The 18,653-nt window shown below is 38.8% G+C and overlaps 1 protein-coding gene across 2 annotated transcripts; it reads right to left on the bottom strand.

Moving 5' to 3' along the window:
* Positions 1 to 5,850: 5,850 nt before the first annotated feature.
* LOC107642937 (B-box zinc finger protein 18) lies at positions 5,851 to 8,190 on the bottom strand. 2 transcript variants are annotated; one of them, XM_016346449.3, is made up of 6 exons: positions 7,975 to 8,190; positions 7,666 to 7,782; positions 7,340 to 7,436; positions 7,141 to 7,256; positions 6,803 to 7,045; positions 5,851 to 6,153 (listed from the first exon to the last, which is right to left on the bottom strand). In XM_016346449.3, exons 2-6 carry the CDS (start codon positions 7,756 to 7,758, stop codon positions 6,148 to 6,150), a joined length of 555 nt encoding a protein of 184 aa, XP_016201935.1. In that variant the 5' UTR covers positions 7,759 to 7,782; positions 7,975 to 8,190; the 3' UTR covers positions 5,851 to 6,147. The 2 variants fall into 2 exon arrangements, with proteins under 2 accessions (XP_016201935.1, XP_088342295.1); XM_088486169.1 differs by lacking the exon at positions 5,851 to 6,153 and having other exon boundaries at positions 6,599 to 7,045.
* Between the last annotated feature and the right edge of the window lie 10,463 nt (positions 8,191 to 18,653).

Raw genomic sequence — 18,653 nt, forward strand, 5'->3', positions numbered from 1 at the left:
TTAAGGAGGTGGGCGGCGGTGCAATTGGCTATTCGGATGGTTTGGCAACCGAGGCTGAGAAAGGGCATGATGGAAAGTCTGCCAGTAATGCCGATCGTCATGAAAGTTCCATGCAGTTGGGAGGGGGTGACACAACGGATGCGGCGGTGGCCCTGCTGAATAGGCCGAAAGAGGTGGAGGAGGGTAGAATTGTAACTGATCATGTGATTTTTGATGAATGGAGTAACAGTTTTTTAAATTCAAACACAGTAACAGAAAGAGATACGGTTTTTGCTCTCAGAAGGGAAAGGGCTGATTTGGCAGAAGACATGTCAGAAAGGATCCAATCCTGGGCTTATGAGAGGGATCAGGTGGTTGATGTAGGTGAGATTACAAGTAAGTTGCGGTTGGGCTTGTGTGCTATGGAGCCCAGTGAATTGGGTCAAAGATCCATGACCCATAATGAATTAAGCAAGCCACATGGTGAAGGGTTGGGCTTCAACATCCGAGGCCCACACGCTATGCCTCATTCCAGGTCAGGAACGGACCTCTCCCTTGGACCTAGTAGCGGGCGGGTTGGAGGCAACATGGATGGGGGTTTGCTATCGGGTAGGGCTGGGAAGTGCGCTCCTCCAGGTCGGTGTTGCGAAGCTTTCGTAGTGGATCAGGGCGCCGCGAACGTGCTGATTGCGAAAAGGGGAGGGAGGCCGGCGGGAACTGCGAGTCGGAGGCTGCGATCTATGCGATGCCACCGGCTGGAGTGGGTGGCTGTTGGTCGAAGTCTTCCACGGCGATGGTTGATGCTGGAGAGATGGCGGCTGCTGGCGAGAGGGGCCTGATCCGGTCGGCGACTTGTGCTGGGGGCAGTGGTGCGAGCCTGAGAGTGCGGGGGTTGCCACTGTGTGCATCGGGCAGGTCCCATGCGAGGAAGGGGAAAGGAAGAGAGCCACCGGGGGGAGAGGAGCGGGGAGCCAGGTCAGGGGGATCTGCTGCAGGGATGGTGCCGTCGGTGGAGGGTGGGTTGGCAACGAACCGACTAGACGGGGGTCCCGAATCTGCAGTGGCTGGTGAGCGCAGCCAATATGGTGTGTTGTGCTGTCAGTTGGAAGAGAATGAATTAAGTGAGGGAGCCCGAATTGTGACACAGACATGGAAGGGGAGTGGGTCAGACGAGCCATGTGTCATGATGAATTGTTGTGAAGGTTCTACAGGGGGCGGGGCTATACGTGACTCTCAGGGGATTATAGATGTAGCAGCAGAGGTAGGGACAGGGGGTAAGGAGGGAGATTCTGAGAGTTTGCGAACTGCTCGTTGTGATGAGGGAAGTGAAGCCGAGACAGAATCGTCTGAGAGAAGATGGACAACTGAAATGGAAGAAAGTTTGGAAGCATGGGAGCTTGCAGTGGAATTTGGAGCTGTGCAGTATGATGAAGAAGATGACATTATGACAATACTTCAAGCACAGAATGAGGCAATAGCTCAGAAGAAAAAGCTGGCAAAGAAGAAGGAAAAGGCACGAAGGAGTCACCCGAAAAATCGAAAAAAGGTGTGTATAAGTGCTTTACAATGATATTTAGTTCCTGGAATATTAGGGGGTTGGCGGGAGTTGGTAAACTGAGCATGGTAAATAGTTTTCGGAAGAAGTTTAAAGTGCATATGCTAGGCTTGATAGAGACGAAGAAAGAAGTTGTGAATAAGTTTGATATAGTGCAACTGTGGGGTGATGGTGCGGTTAAATGGGAGTTTGTTGGGTCGGTTGGTGCTTCAGGTGGACTGCTTTTGTTGTGGGATGAAACGATGTTTCAGATGAACAACTGCTATAAAGGAGCTCGTTGGTTATGTGTGGAGGGTGTGCTACTGAAAAATAATTTTTCTTGTGCTTTTTGCCTAGTTTATGGTCCGCATGATAGGGCGGAAAAGCTGGTCACGTGGAAAGAGCTAAGCTTCTTATCTGGGTTATGTCAAGTTCCGTTTTGTTATATGGGGATTTTAACGAGATAACTCATCTGGAAGAAAGGAAGGGCGCTACCTCGTTGCCGGTGTCAGCAACAGAGTTTAAAGCTTGGATCCAGGATATGGAGTTAGTGGATTTAGCAGTCACTGATCGCTCGTTCACCTGGTTCAGAGGACAATCATGTAGCCGCATTGATAGGGGTCTGGTTAGTTTGGAGTGGTTAGAAGAGTTTTCGGGAACAAGGCTGAGAGAGGGGCCGAGAGGGTTATCTGACCATTGTCCAATGATTCTGGACGATACTCGGTATAGAGGAGGGCCAAGACCTTTTCGGAGCTTGGACTCATGGTTTACGCATGATGGTTTCTTGAGGATGGTAAAGGAGGAGTGGAGGAGCTTAGGAGAGGAACATTTTCTGGACAAGTTAAAGGCTCTGACAACTCCGCTGAGCAGATGGCATAGAGAGAAATTTGGGGACATAGACCGAAGGATTACACAGTTTGAGGATGAAATCAAAAAAGCGGATGACATAGCTAGTACTGGAGTGGCTGATGGAACTATTGAAGCAAAGAGGAAGGCACTAGTGAGCTTTTGTAGGAAATGGTATATCAGAAAGGAGCTGCATTGGAAGCAGATGTCAAGATCTCGTCATGCAAAGGACATGGATAAAAACACCCGCTACTTTCACAATTTAGCCTCAGCGCGACGAAGATCCAATCGGATTGATGCCTTAATGGTCGATGGGAGGATGGTCAGGAACCAAGCAAGGATTAAGGTTGCTATTCGGGACTTCTATAAGAAGTTGTACCACCAGGAGACTTCTCCGATCATTGGATTCAGGGAAGGGCTTGTTCAACAAATCAATGAGGAAGAGGCAACAGAGTTAGAGGTGATGCCAACACCTGATGAAGTAAAGGCGGCTATTTGGGATTGTGAGTCAACAAAGGCACCAGATAGTGATGGGTACAACATGAATTTCATCAAGAAGTGCTGGGATGAATTAGGGAAGGAGTTCACTGATGTGGTGTTAGGTTTTTTCCAGTCATCTAAGCTACTTAGCGATTCGAGTGTCACTTGGGTGACGCTGGCACCGAAGTTTACTGGAGCCAGAGAAATTAAGAATCTCCGGCCGATTAGTATGGTGGGCTGTGTTTATAAGGTAATTTCTAAAGTATTGGTTCGGAGGATGCGGAAGGTGATGCCGAGTTTGGTAGGAGAGACTCAGAGTGCCTTCGTAAAGGGGAGGAAAATACATGATGGGGCGCTGATTGCCTGCGAAACGGTGCACTAGATGAAATCACGGAAAAAAAGCTCCGCGATAATAAAGCTGGATTTTCAAAAGGCTTATGATAGAGTTAAGTGGAGCTTTCTGGATATTGTACTGCAGAAGATAGGCTTCGGTCAGAAATGGCGAGGGTGGATTAAGGAGTGTGTCTGCTCTGCATCTATGTCGGTTCTTGTTAATGGGTCACCTACGAAGCCTTTCAAAATGGAAAGGGGCTTGCGACAAGGAGACCCGCTGTCCCCATTTCTGTTTGTTTTAGTTGTGGATGTTCTCCATAGAATGATTGGCAAGGCAGTAAGGAATGATCGTATATCTCCACTATTATTTGGGAGGGATCACATTGAGTTATCTCACTTGCAGTTTGTGGATGACACAATTCTTTTCTGCCCTCCTGAGGAGGAGACCATAAGAAATTATCAGCGACTGCTCCGATGCTTTGAACTGATGTCTGGGTTTAACATTAATTTTGAAAAGTCCAACTTTATTCCAGTCAATTGTGATCGGATGTGGGTTCGTAGGATGTGTCTGTTATTAGGGTGTAAGGAAGCATCACTACCAGTCAGATATCTGGGTATTCCCCTGGGAGCAAATCCGAGGTTGGTACAGACATGAAAACCGGTGATTGACAAGGTCAAAGATAAGCTCAGTTTGTGGAAAGCAAAGACTCTCAACAAAGCGGGCAAGTTGGTCCTCATTAAGTCGGTTCTTAATAGCTTGCCTATTTACTACCTCAGCCTATATAAGATGCCGAAGACAGTGGCGAAAAAGTTGATTTCCCTACAACGACGATTCTTGTGGAGTACAGAGGATGGGAGGCACAGGTTACTGCTTGTGAAGTGGGAAGTAGTTATGGCTCCTAAGAAGGCAGGTGGTTTGGGAGTTGGGGATGCGGTGATTCGAAATACAGCTTTGCTGTTCAAGTGGTGGTGGAGGTTCTCAAAAGAAGATTGTCCTTTATGGAAACAAGTTGTTTGCTCCTGCAACAACATGAATCCTACTGTGATGCTGCGAGGCCAGCCAGTTCCCATAAGAGGGGGTCCTTGGCAGGATATCTGCCAGCTTCAAATTAGTGAGTCACAGCTGAGAGAAAATATGATCAGCGGGTTGTCTATAGAGCTCGGTAATGGCAGAACAATCCGGTTCTGGGAGGATAGCTGGTTGCCGCCTGGGGTGTTGAAAGATATGTTTCCTAGACTCTACTCGGTTTCGACCCTTCACGGATCTGTTATAGGGGATTGTGGGTTTTGGGATGGGCTATAGTGGATCTAGAGCTTTTAGTGGAGGAGAGAGTTGTTCCAATGAGAGTTGGATTTAGTACACCAGCTTCATGAGCTGTTACAGTCGGTCAAGTCCACCACTCAAAAAGAGAATGACGTGGTATGGAAATTTGATAAAACAAGAGTTTACTCAACTGCTTCCTTTGGGCAGGTTTTGCAGGCGGAAGTCCTACAGGAAAAAATCACTAGCTATAGCTTCACTCGTGCTGTTTGGAAAGGGTTTGTCCCTCCGAGGGTTGAGCTGTTTACTTGGTTTGTCTTGGTTGGAAGGATGAATACCAAGGATCGACTATGTAGATTTCAGGTTATTGCTCACCAGGACAATAGGTGTGTGCTATGCGGTAAGGCTGAGGAAACTGCTTTTCATTTGTTCCTCGAGTGCGAGATCACTTGGCAGGTGTGGTGTGCTTGGCTGCTGGCCTTGGGACGAAGGTGGAGCTTTCCAGATACACTAAAGGATCACTTTGAAAGCTGGACGAATTTATCTGTAAGGAAGGTAGACAGAAAGAGGTGGTTCATTGGGTTCTTTGCGGTTATCTGGACAACCTGGCTAGAAAGGAATGGTAGACTCTTCCGAGATAATACTTCCAGCGTGGAGGACATCATAAGCAGGTCGCTTAGGTACTCTGAGGAATGGAGTGGTGATGACCCATTTGGTTGTTGATGGCCATGCCGAAAATGACTAGGGGTTGGTTTATTGGATTTTGTTATTTCTTGTAGTTTTTTAATTACTCCACTCTATGTGTTGAGCTCCCTTTGATTCAAAAAAAAAAAAGGAGTTAGAATTTAGAAAGTTGCTTTTCGAGATAAATAAATAAATAAACATAAGAGCTATGATGCACGGACACTGACATGACACGGGACACGTCAACACGCGAATTTTAAAATCTTACATGACACGGGGACACGCATTTATATAAAATATAAATTAAAATTTTTAATTATTTTTAATGTCTTGTTTTAATTATATCAAGTATTTAAAATATTTTTTGTTTTAATAAATAATAATATATACTATATCTAAATTTATTTTAAAAATATATGTTAAGAATAAGACTGGACACCCGAACACGTGATGGTATTTAGGTGTGTCAAGGCGTGTCCAGAGAAGAATTTTTTATTTTTTATTGAGACACGGTTGGACACAGCAGACACGCGTGTCGGACGAGTGTCAGTGAGTGTCGTGTCCGAAATGTGTCCGACACGCGGACACGATAAAGTGTCCATGCTTCATAGATAAGAGCAAACTCCAATTTCTACCATCATACGCAATTTGGCAACACGTCACAATGAAAATAAAACAATAAATATTTTCCCTAAATTTTCTAAGGGAGCTCAATGACATGAAAAAGAGTGTGTAAAGAAATAAAAGTTACCACACATTTCATTGGAAAGAGATTACATATTTGCAGTTAACAATGCTTTGCAGTACAGATCTAAAGTGTTGATCTACCAAATTGAATTCTCAAAAGGGCAAACAAACTCCTAAAAAGATTCTGGTGCCGCAATGCCTCGTTTGCTAGCATAGTATGTTAATCTACTAATCTACTATTCCAACATTGTGACTAGCATGCATGAGACAATGCAATTGTTTTGCCATTTGATAGATTTATGGTGTATTATCATGTCAGAACTTCTCTGTTTAATTGCATGACTTATGGCTGCAAAAAAAAAAAAAGGAACAAATTATGAGAAATATGCATATCAGTATATATACAAAAAGTAACCACAGTAATTGTGTTCCACAAGCTTTGTCCTTCTATATTTATCCCTTCTTCCCTTGAGAGTTCACAGAAGCAAAGATGAACCATATGGTGTTGAAATCATGTTTGAAGAGTTGTTGAGTTATATTTTCAATAGCATTACTAAGACCAATTCTAGAAAACAAAGGAAAGCTGAAATTTCATGGTTACAAGAGGCAGAAAAGGAAACAAGACGAATAAAAAAAATTAGTTCCAGATTTACAAAATTTGATGTAAGCTGCAGTAGTCAAAAGGAATTAACTCTTTTATTCTTTGGATGACACTCATTTATTGAACAACTTAAAACTATGAGGAATATGTCACATGCTTCCTATAATCCAATCCCATTTGTGTATAATCATCATAAACAACATAGAAGTCCATCATGTGTTCAACCTACCAATCATAATTAGATCATTTGAGTAAGTTTACTCTAGTGTAACGAGTTAAATTCTTACAGGCTAAAATATTAGTTTGCAGGATCTCATGTATGTTTAACACAAATTTATCATATATGGAATGTCCAATCTGTCAAAAAAGAAAATTTTTATTCCTCATGAACTCCTACCTGATTATTTGATGCTTGTTCATGTATTCTGTTAGGCTTCATGTTCAAATCAATCATTTTAGTTTCCATCTTGGCATGTCCATCAGCATCAGGATCTGGTGTTGAAAGCAGCGGCATCCTGTGGTTTTGTTGCTTCTCCCCCATTTTTAATTTGGGAAGTGGATTTTGTCCCCTCTTAGTCTCCCCTGGTTCCACAGGTTGAGAAGCTGGGTTTTCTATGTTACTAGGTTTATCTCCTGGAAACTATGGAACACACAAATATTACTTATCTTAAATGACAAAAATGAAAGACCTCCATCTAGATAAGAAATCAATATAAGGAGCAAGGAGAAACACACCTCAACTCTTTGCCTAAATAGAAGATATCTTCCATGTGTTCTTTTACCACCAACATGAACTATCATGTCGCACTGCAAACAAAGCGAGCTTCCATCTGTCTCGCAATAGAAGAATGCTACGTCCAGATTGAAATAAACACATAAGCCAAAGTCAATTGAGAAATATTACTATCATAGTTGACACAAAGAAAGTGCCTACCAGGTGCATTCTCGCATATATCACAACGAGGCACATCGCTTGGACTTGCCAGACCCACTCTTACATGCCTGCTAGCAAGTTTATTACACATGTGAACCTGCCGACCCAAGATTTCAAACGTTTAACTCATTAGTTCACCACTAAGTACTAACAAACTTAGATTTCAACTTTAAAGAATCCCTATCAAAGGATTTCGCCAAAATTGCTACATTACCGATAAAACCTCATAAATTTGTGCCATTGTTTCAGATTACAAGATTGAGAGTGAGTGATCTAAGTCAAACTAAGAAAGATAATGAACATAAGAGAAGAAGAAGCAAAGCAACCTTCTCATCGCAGGCACGGCAGAGTGCGGCCTCATCAGCGGCGCAGAAGACGATAGCGGCCGCACTCTCACAAGCATCACAAAGCGTTCGCATAATTGAGCTCTCTCAGTTTCATTGCTTAACCGAACAAATACAAATACAAATACAAAAAAAGTTCAAGTCAGATGCAGAGGAAGGGAACACCCACACCTTCCACCTCTGTATAATTAATTAATAATAACAACAACAAAAACAAGAATATATATATATATATATATTAAAAAATAAAGAAAAGAGGGACGGGGGGCACAGAAGAAGACAGATTCTCACGAAATCCATGTGGCTACGATGGTTTTTGTTTTTCTCTGTATGGTGATGGCGGTTGAGGGTTGAGGGTGCTGCCTGCTTAATGATGACGATGATAGAGAGTGTGGGAATTAGGGGAGATTAGATTACATAAAAAGAGAAAAGAGAGAGAGGATTTAGAGGGATTGGGAGGGGACCTTTCAGCTTTGGGTTGATTCCAGAAGAAAGCATTGACACAATAAATGAGTTGTTTTTCCTTTTTGAACTATGTTGCCCCCTCTAACTTTGTTACTTGGTAGCCACAAGTTCAAAGCCCACTCCTCACTTGACAGCACCTCTCGCTTCATTCTCACCCACCAGTTTTTAATCTGGGTCCCATCTACCCCTCCTTCCCCTAATGTTCTTCTCTTGTGTTAAATTGTCTCAAGGATAAACTACACTACTTTCTCTACTTTCAGATATCAAAATTATTCATTTCCACTCATTGCATCAACAGATTCAATTCTTATTTAATTTAATTAAGGTCGTTGCTAGGTCTCGCTCAACCTGCGTGTCTTCCGTGTTATTGTTTTTTTTTTTCTATTCTTAATTAAATTTTGACGATAAATAATAAATCTACAACAAGCATTTTGAAATTTGAGTCTTTGAATATTGAGATTAACAAAATAAAAATTTAATTATCATTTTAAAATTAATAGTTTGGATTTGGATATTAATATTCGAGAAAAGTTTGCTTAATTCTCCATCTCTGCTAAGAACAATATATATATAGTTATAATTTATCAATTTTTTCATTTTTATCTTTTCTTATTTTTATTAATTTTTTTATGACAATTGAATATTTTTAAGGTTACGTTTCAGTAAATTTGATATATAAATTTGTTTTTTGTTTCTTGTCATATTTGTATATTATGAAACTTGATATATAAATATATATTACTTATATCTAAATTTCTAAATGTAATAACAAATGAATTATTTTGTGTTTCTAAATGTATACATTACCGATAAATATATAATACAATTAGCTGGTTTGTAAGAGATTAGGAATTAAAAGTTAACTAGCTAACCTCAAATCCTAAAGGAGATTCCAACCTCTATAACCAATTTGTCCCTTTTATGTACTAACGATAAATACAAATCTCAAGTACTTTTTTGTATATCATTATGTTATATCCTAGAACTCGTCTTTAAATAATTAGAAAAAAAATTCTTAAACGGTTTCTCATCATTATTTCGAAAAAAAAAAAGAGACTTTTAATAATTTTTTTATTTTTAAATTTTATTTCTAATAAATTAAAAAATATTAGTAATTTTTAAATTATTTTTACTCATAAAAATTAAATAGAGAATATATTAGTGATTAACGAGTTATATAAGTATGTTTTGGAGAGAAATTATTGACAGAAGGCTAACCAATTTTACAAAGTTAATTATCAGGGTCAAAATGAGAATTTAATTTTTACTTTTAAGAATTTCGTAGTTCTTCAAAAAAATTATCAATGATCAGGATGAGTATTCACTCGATAATTAATTTGAGTTGGTCAAATGATCAATTCACTTATCTGTTTAAGTAAGTGTTAGAGGTTCGAATTTTATTTTGTGCATGTGCTATCTATTAATCAATGACAAACCCTTAAATAAAACTCAAATTTATAGTAAATTAATTCTTAACTTGTCCAACTAAAGAATAGTGTGAGGAAAAAAAAAACTCACCTTTAAATACAATACTAATAAGTGATCAAGTTAGTCATTTTCAATTTTGTTTTTTTTTTCAAAGATAATAGTGGTATTATATTCAATAGAAAAATAAATATAATATCTAATAGTCAGGACAAGAAAAATAGAAAATGGAAATTCTTAAATATTCACAAATAGGTGAAATTATAAGAGGAAAATAATATAGAAAAGTAGATAGGGAAGAAACCTCATAGCACTATGCATAAGGTAAAATAGATAGCTCCTGATTCAACTTAAATGATATTGCTAGCATTTTTTCTGGAGGGTCCTGGACATGTTCGAAAACTCGCCGACACCTCTCATTCCAAATATTCCAAGCTATAATCAAAATCAGTCGAGCTCTTTGAGAGCTTGTTCCTTGAAGTTCAATTTATAATACTGAATTCCTCCACCAATCGAAGAATAAAGAACATCTATGGTTTGGAATGAGATAAGTCAACTGACTCTTTTTTCACACTAGATTAGCGTCTCCACAGAAAAATAGACAGTGCATGAATGATTCTGGAGCTGACTTGCAGATTGGACAAGTTGACGAAGTGAATGGGAACAACAGGTGGATGAGAAGCAGAGCTTACCATGGAGGATTTTTCACACAAAGAATAAAATCTTGTGAGGGATTTTCAGCTTCCATAAATGGTTCCAAACTGACCTCTATTACATGAAATTCGGACAAAATTCAATAGAGGTATGGTAAAACTGGTAAGCAATCCTATACCCTGATGTAACATCATATGTTTTTGCTCTGTTCATTACCCATTAAATTTTGTTTTCACCTTCTCCTAGAGTTATGGAGAGGATTCGCTGAGCAATTTTTAGAGAGAAACAATTTGAGATTAATACTTGGTTCTACTATTTATTTGACAAAAACAGGACTTTCACCCATAACACATGGTAACTATCTGATAGTAGTGCCGCAGATGGTGGAACAGTGAAGGGGTAAGGAGGAGGGAGTCATGCTTCGCTAAAGATTCGGATATCACCATAACTTACTTTTCAACTAATGTCTTTCTTTATAACTTGCCTCCCTTCAAGAATATTTTGCCAACCCCAAGAAGGTAAGGTTCCTACTTCTGCTGTAAGGATGGAATTAAATCTGAAGTATTTACTTTTAAGTATTCTAGAAAGAAGAGAGTTAGATTGAGTTACGATTTTCTAGCATTGTTTATCTAAAAAAGTCAAGTTTTGAGTCCTGATATCTTTGAAACCAAGTCTGCCTTCTTTTTTAGACGTAATCATCTTATCTCAACTAATCCACACTATTTTTCTTTTAGAATCTTGCTGCCCCACCAGAATTGGGTTAGAATACTATGAATTTTATTTAGTAAGATGTGCAGAAGTTTAAAACATGACAATGTGTATATTGGTATGGCTTCACCAACTATTTGAAATAATACCTGTCTTCCTCCATTAAATAACAAGTACATTTTTCATCCTTGTGTCCTTTTGAAAATCTTATCTTTGATTGAGTTGAAGGTGGCTTTCTTAGAGCTGTTGACAAGGAAAGGTAGATCCAAATATTTATCTTGTGCATTTACTTGAGAAATATTTAACTTGACTTTTAGGGAGATTCTAATCAGCTCTGGAGTGTTATTACTGAAAAACAGGACAGATTTATTAAAATTAACTTTTTACCCACTACAACTTTCATAAGGTTTCAATAATTCTATAATAGAGGCACAACTATTTTTCGAGACTTTACCGAATAGAATGGAATCATCGACGAATAGCAAGTAATTTATAGTTGGACATTTTCTATTTATCTGAATTTTTCGAATGAGACTGTTTTGCTCTACTTTGTGTAGCAAAAAAGAAATTCCTTCTGCATATAATAAGAAAAGAAAAAGGGATAGAGGGTCACATTGATGAATGCCTATATTTGGTTTAAAAAAAATCATAAGGTTGACCTTCCACAACAATAGAGTAAGAAACGGTTATCAACAATTCACGAATCCAGTCAATGAATCTCGATTCAAAGCCCAACTTCTCCATAATAAACCATAGAAAATGCCTCTTCGCTCCACCCTGTCGTAGGCTTTACTCATATAGTGCATACATTTGTGTACTATAAGAATGTTATTAAAAATAAGTCTACCTTTTAAGAATACACTTTGAGTAGCGCTAATTACCTTATTCATACACCTTTAGGTAGCGTTTGTTTTGAGGTACTGAGACAGAGACTGAGAGACTGAAATTCAGTATCGTGTTTGTTAGTTCAGAGACTGGTACTAAAATTTCTATCTCTGTCTCTAAAATTTTAGTATTTCAATACTTCCAAAAAGTAGGGACACAGGGGACTGAAATTTTTAGAGATGGAGACTGAAACTTTAATAACATTTTATACCTAAAATACTTTCATATCAATCAATTAATTCCAATTTTACCCTTTGTACAAATTAAATTAGAGTTTCATTCTTGTTTCAATTCCTGTCTCCCATTTTGCACCAAACAGAATACTGATATTTATTTCAATCCCTGTCTCTTAGTCTCTGTCTTTCCGTCTCTGTCTCTCCACCAAACGCTACCTTAGAGTCTGTGGATCAGTACCTTCGAAATGATTTTGTAAACAATCGAGAACAAACTGATAGATCTTATCTGAGTCATATCGCTTGCATCTGAGATCTTTGGCACTAGACAAATATTAGTGTGTTTAAAACTTTTTAAAATTCTACCTTTAACAAAAAAAACTCCTCACAGTCCAGAACACATCTTCTTCCACTATATCCCAATAAAATTAAAATAATTTAGTCGTTATACCGTCTTCTCATGATTTACTCTAAGAGTGGATATTAAAAGTAGATTTTTTATCTCTTCCATAAAATTAAAAGAATTTAGTCGTTTTCATACTTTGCTTATTTGTATTGAATACATAAATACTTATGTTTATTCAATAAAACATTTTTTTTAAATTTTAACAAGTATTCATTACTCAACAAATTTCTAATAAAATATTTTATGTAATTTTAATGTTATGAAAAATTTAAAACCTTACTATTTAAATAAAGATTTTATTTGGTATTATTAACAAGTGTTTTTTTTTTAAAAAAATAGTTTAATTACTCTTATTCCCTATAGTTTTACAAAATTTTTAATTAAGTCATTATACTTTTTTTTTTAATTAAGTCTTTGCACAAATTTTTTTTTTAATTTGGTCTCTATATTTTTTTTTCCTTTTATTTGAGTCTCTACACTAATTTTTATTTTTAATTAGGTCTTTATTCAATTAAACCAATTATTATGAAAAAAGACCTAATTGAAAAAAAAATTTGGTACAGAGACCACATTAAAAAGAAAAAAAAATATAAAATCTAATTAAAAATTTCGCAAAACTATAAAAACCAATAAAATAATTAAACTTAAAAAAATTCAGACGTTATATTTTTTCTCGTTAAAAGTATCTAAATTGACCATTATCTTGAAAATGGATAAATATTATAACAAGATATTATAAGAGACATCTTAAAACGGCAAAAAGGGAAAATAGTTAAACTCACCATTAGAAATATTAAAAAACTAATTTTTTTTATTTGTTTTGTAGTTGAGTTATATTAACACTAACTAATTAACCAATTCATTATTTTTCTGTTGCTTATTGTCCTTTTGTATATTTATAATATTCATAAACGTCTCAATGTAAAAAAAAAATTATATTATCATCCTTTTGTATATTTCATGTCTGTGAATTATATCCACACGATAAGGAATCTCCAACCCCACTGACTGGCCTACTATTCCATTTTCTGGAGGTGACCTATTATGCATTAAATTTCTGAGTCTTAATTTTGATATTAGACTTGATATTTAAATAGTTTTCTCATTTATATTACTCATTATTTCTATTAATAATATATACTTTTTTAAAATTTAGTATAGTATTAATTTATGTAATAAACCCAAAAACAACAGAAAAAATAATAAATGCTATTTATTTACATAATTTTTTTACTCAAGCAAAAATAATAAATCGTGATTTCTGTAATTCTGTTTAGCTTGTTCCTTTTGTTCTTTGTTTTTATTCGAAAGATTGTGTTATTAATTAAGAAAATAAGTATATTAAAGATAGAGCACACTGAATATTTAAATAAATCCGAAATTAAAATTATCCAATTATAATATTTTAAAATGATTATATTTTAGTCTTATATTTATTCTAATAAATTGTTATAGGATGTAAAAATTTTAAAATTTATACATAAATAATAAATTGATTCATATTTTATGTAATAATTGACCGTGGTCATAAATTATAGGACTCAAATTTACAAGAAAGAAAAATAAAAAATACAATACAAATCGCTAAAGAGTGATGGTTTATTTATATGTATAAAAAAAAGAAAAATATAAACCGTAGAAACATTATTCCACGGCTTATACACAAATACTACATATTTTCCAATGAAAATACCATATAAATCACCAGAGGATGTATATGTTCGTTTTGGTGAATAGTAAATACTCAAATAAAGTTATTTTTCCGTGAAATTCATAGTTAAGTATTGTTACATAATGAAAATAATTGTATGTAATTTTTTTTTTTTACTTGTAAGTTGCGTTTGGGTTCCATAATTTATGATGACAGTCAATTTAAAAATAAACTGCGACCCACTACAACTTGTAACGATCTATATATAGAGTAAATATATGTTTGAAAATATTGTAATTGGATAATTTTGACCTATAATTTATTTAATAATTAACCACTAATTTGGTACTCAAAAGATTTAGTCACTTACAAAAAAGTTTTTTAAAGATGTTATCAACAAAATAGTTTTTGAATTATTTAAAAATACAACAAAAAAATTAATAAATATTATATTTTTTGTAAGTAACAAAAAAAATTTATATTTAACAAATGGTTTATTCATTAGATCTAAATTTTTGTGACAATATTTAAGTAAATATTTAGAAGGTATAGACAAAAATTCGAAACAAAATTTGATCTCTAAATTTTTTTATTTTTCAAAAATAGTGATCATTCACAATAAAAATTTAAAAAAATTACTTAACAAAAAATTACTAAATTTTAAAGATAAAAATATTTTATTTTTCTAATAATAATTGCAAAAATTTACATCTGTACAAGATGTCTCTGGTACGGGTTGAGAGATGGATCGAGAACTTGCGGGTTGAGGCAGATGCCGGATCACTTGCCTGGAGCAATGGGGGGTGGTACCTGCAAAGACACTCCGACGCTCAAGTCAGAATGGATCTAAGAGGTAGAAAGTGTGAGGAATGAATGAATACCTGGAGGGACCTGGGTCCTCTATTTATAGGTGATGGTGAATATCTTATCTTATCTTATTTGGCTAAGATAAGGGAGACGTTTGAATTATCTTATCTTATCTTATCTTATTTGGCTAAGATAAGGGAGACGTTTGAATTCGAAAGTTGGTTAGGAGCTCTAGTGGGCTGGTTCCGAGCCTTCTGGAAGGGCGAAGCGGGTTGGACCCTGGTAGCCGGGTTCGGGGACCGTTCTGGGTGTAGGATCCGTGGGCCGGATCCGTAACAGTTGCCCCCGGAGCGAGAGAGTGAGGGTGCTCGGTCTCATCGCTGGAGAAATATTTTTCTCGCCGTTGTGGTTTGGCAAGGAGATCGTTGTTTGGTTTTTCCGATCGAGGTCGAGGATTTGGGGAGTTCCTAGCCGTTTCATGGTCAGGCGAGGAGCGCGTTGTTTGGGCGTCTCATCACATGCCGGGTTTGATGACCGTTCCGAAGAAGGGCCCGGAGATCGGGTCTGGAACAGTTGCCCCCGGAGCATGAGAGTATGCTTTCTTGGTCTCAATGCTAAGTCATTGGAGAGTCCGATTCTCTGTAGTTCGGGAGACTGTGAGGGGCCTGAAAAGGGCGTGACGTCATCATGCACCAATTGGTAGGATGTTGGTCAGTATGGCTTTCCGCGAGTTGGAAGACCGTCAGCTCATACTTGTTTTGTGTGGCCTTTTTTGGGCCGTTATTGTGAACTTATTTTAGGCCTCTTGGTGGGCCGATTTTAAGACTTTGTTTATTTAGCTTATTTGGATTCCCGTTTTGTTGGCTTTGCGGGTGATCGATTCACGAGTCACTATTTTTGTTATTTGGATATCCGTTTTATTGGCCTCGGGTGATCGATTCCCGGGTAGCCGTTTACTTATTTGGATATCCGTTTTATTATTTGGATATCCGTTTTATTGGCTTCGGGGTGATCGATTCCCGGGTAGCCGTTTACTTATTTGGATACCCGTTTTATTATTTGGATATCCATTTTGTTGGCCTCGGGGTGATCGATTCCCGGGTAGCCGTTTACTTATTTGGATATCCGTTTTATTGGCTTCGGGGTGATCGATTCCCGGGTAGCCGTTTACTTATTTGGATAACCGTTTTATTATTTGGATATCCGTTTTATTGGCTTCGGGGTGATCGATTCCCGGATAGCCGTTTGCTTATTTGGATATCCGTTTTATTATTTGGATATCCATTTTGTTGGCCTCGGGGTGATCGATTCCCGGGTAGCCGTTTACTTATTTGGATATCCGTTTTATTGGCTTCGGGGTGATCGATTCCCGGGTAGCCGTTTACTTATTTGGATATCCGTTTTATTGGCTTCGGGGTGATCGATTCCCGGATAGCCGTTTGCTTATTTGGATATCCGTTTTATTATTTGGATATCCATTTTGTTGGCCTCGGGGTGATCGATTCCCGAGTAGCCGTTTACTTATTTGGATATCCGTTTTATTGGCTTCGGGGTGATCGATTCCCGGGTAGCCGTTTACTTATTTGGATATCCGTTTTATTGGCTTCGGGGTGATCGATTCTCGAGTAGCCGTTTGCTTATTTGGATATCCGTTTTGTTATTCGGATATCCGTTTTGTTATTTGGATATCCGTTTTGTTATTTTAATATCCGTTTTATTGGGAGTGGGTAGACCGATGTTGTTTTGTCATAAGACGAGGTCTCCTGGTCCGAAGTCTCGTCGTACCGTGCTGCCATTGTACCTTAGGCTTATTCTCTATTTTAGGGTTAGCTCACGTAGGTGTGCTATACTCCTGACCTTGTCTGCAAGGCCCTACTTTGCTTCTTTGTCATTTCCTCCCATGGTTCTGCGTGAATTTTGGTGTGCATCGAGATCGGAAAGGAAGATGCCTGCCGCGTCTCGGGATCTCTTCCGTAGGGCTAGTGCTGATGTTGTCGTATTCTACCGCGGTTTCCCGGTCTCTGTGGATGGTTCCGACGGAGCCATCTTCTGCCGTGAACTTCATTAGAAGGTATTTGGTAAAGATGACGGCGGAGAGGTCGTTGATTGTTTTTCTTCCGATGATGACGTTATAAGCGGTGGAGTTCTTGAGGACCACGAACTCGGACAGGATTGTCTTCCTCTGGCTTCCCGTCCCTATGGTAAGGGGAAGAATGATGGAACCGTCTGGCTTGAGGAAGTTGTCTCCGAGTCCCGTGACACCGTTGCGGTGTGTTTGGAGATTTTCATTGCGGAGCCCGAGCTTGTCGAAGGCACCTCGAAAGAGGATGTTCGAGTCTGCACCGGTGTCCACCAGTATTCTCTGAACTAGTCCTGTTCCGATTCTCGCCGAGATGACGAAAGGTGCGTCTTCGGCCGAGGTGCTATGCTGGCAATCCTCGGGCAAGAAAGTTATCGTTTTGTTGGCTGTGGCAGCTGGGGCTTGATCTCTGACAGCCAAGACTTTGAGGTCCTTTTTTAGTGTTGATCTTGACTTGCCTGACACATCCTTGCCCGTGATGACATTTACTACTATGGTCGGGTCGTCTTCTGGACTTTCCCTGGGAGGTTGTTTTTGTTTTCTCGGGTTGCGTCCTTCCCTCTTAGGCGACCTGTCTTTTTCCGCGCGTTTTGGTTCTCTGATGATTTGGCGAACTCTGGGAGTTTGCCGTCTCTTATAGCTTGTTCGAGGGCGTCTTTAAGGTCGAAACAGTCTTGTGTCCTGTGCCCGTAACCTCGGTGGTAGTCGCAGTAAAGGGTCTTGTTGCCGCCCGTTCTTTCTCTGAGTTGTCGGGCTTTCGGGATAATACCCCGATTCGCTATCTGGTGCTATATCTTGGTAATCGAGGCTGTCAGGGGGGTGTAGTTCGAGAATTTCCCGATCCTGGGTGGTTGGTTTGTATTGGTTTGTTTGGGTTGGTCTCTTTGACTTTCTCTGGGCATCGGATTATGGAGGGAAGTCGGGTTGCTGTGTGGAGTGTTGCCGTGTTGCCGTTTATTGGCGGCGACGACCTGGCTAACCTCCTCGTCGTTTATGTAGTCTCTGGCGACGTTTTGGATCTCGTGCATGGTCCATACTGGCTTGGTGGTGAGGTGTTTGCGGAAGTCTTCGTTCATGAGCCCGTTGGTTAAACAGAGGCTTGCGACGGAATCCGTGAGTCCATCAATCGTTAGGCATTCATCGTTGAAGCGGTCCAAGTATTTTCGTGTGGATTCGTCTTATTTCTGTGTGACCCCTAATAAGCTGATGGGGTGTTTAGCTTTGGTAATTCTGGTGGTGAATTGGGCCATGAACTTCCGTGAGATATCGTGAAAGCCAGTTATGGATCCGTTGGGGAGGGCATTGAACCATTTAATCGTTGGCCCGGCTAGGGTTACTGGGAAGGCCTTACCTCGGACCGCGTCAGCGGCCCCTTCCAGGTTCATCCTGGCCTTGAAGGCCGTTAGGTGCTCCTGGGAGTCCTTGGTTCCGTCGTACTTCATATCCGTAGGTTTGTCGAAGCCTTTAGGGAGTTTTGCTTTCAGGATTCTTTCAGTGAAGGGAATGGCTCCCATTATCATGTGGTCACTTCTTGTGCGTTTGGCCTCTTGATGTCGTCGGTCGTTGTCCGTTTCATGTTGATGAGCCGGGTTGCGTGGGACGCTGCGATCATACCTTTTGCTGTGTCGTCGTTCAGGCATCCTGTCATATCCGTGGTCACGGCAGATGCTACGATTGTATCTCTTGGCATGTCGCCGTTCTGGCGATCCACCGTGC

Source organism: Arachis ipaensis, chromosome B5, assembly GCF_059453495.1.
Source record: "Arachis ipaensis isolate K30076 ecotype BB chromosome B5, ASM5945349v1, whole genome shotgun sequence".
NCBI lineage: Eukaryota > Viridiplantae > Streptophyta > Magnoliopsida > Fabales > Fabaceae > Arachis > Arachis ipaensis.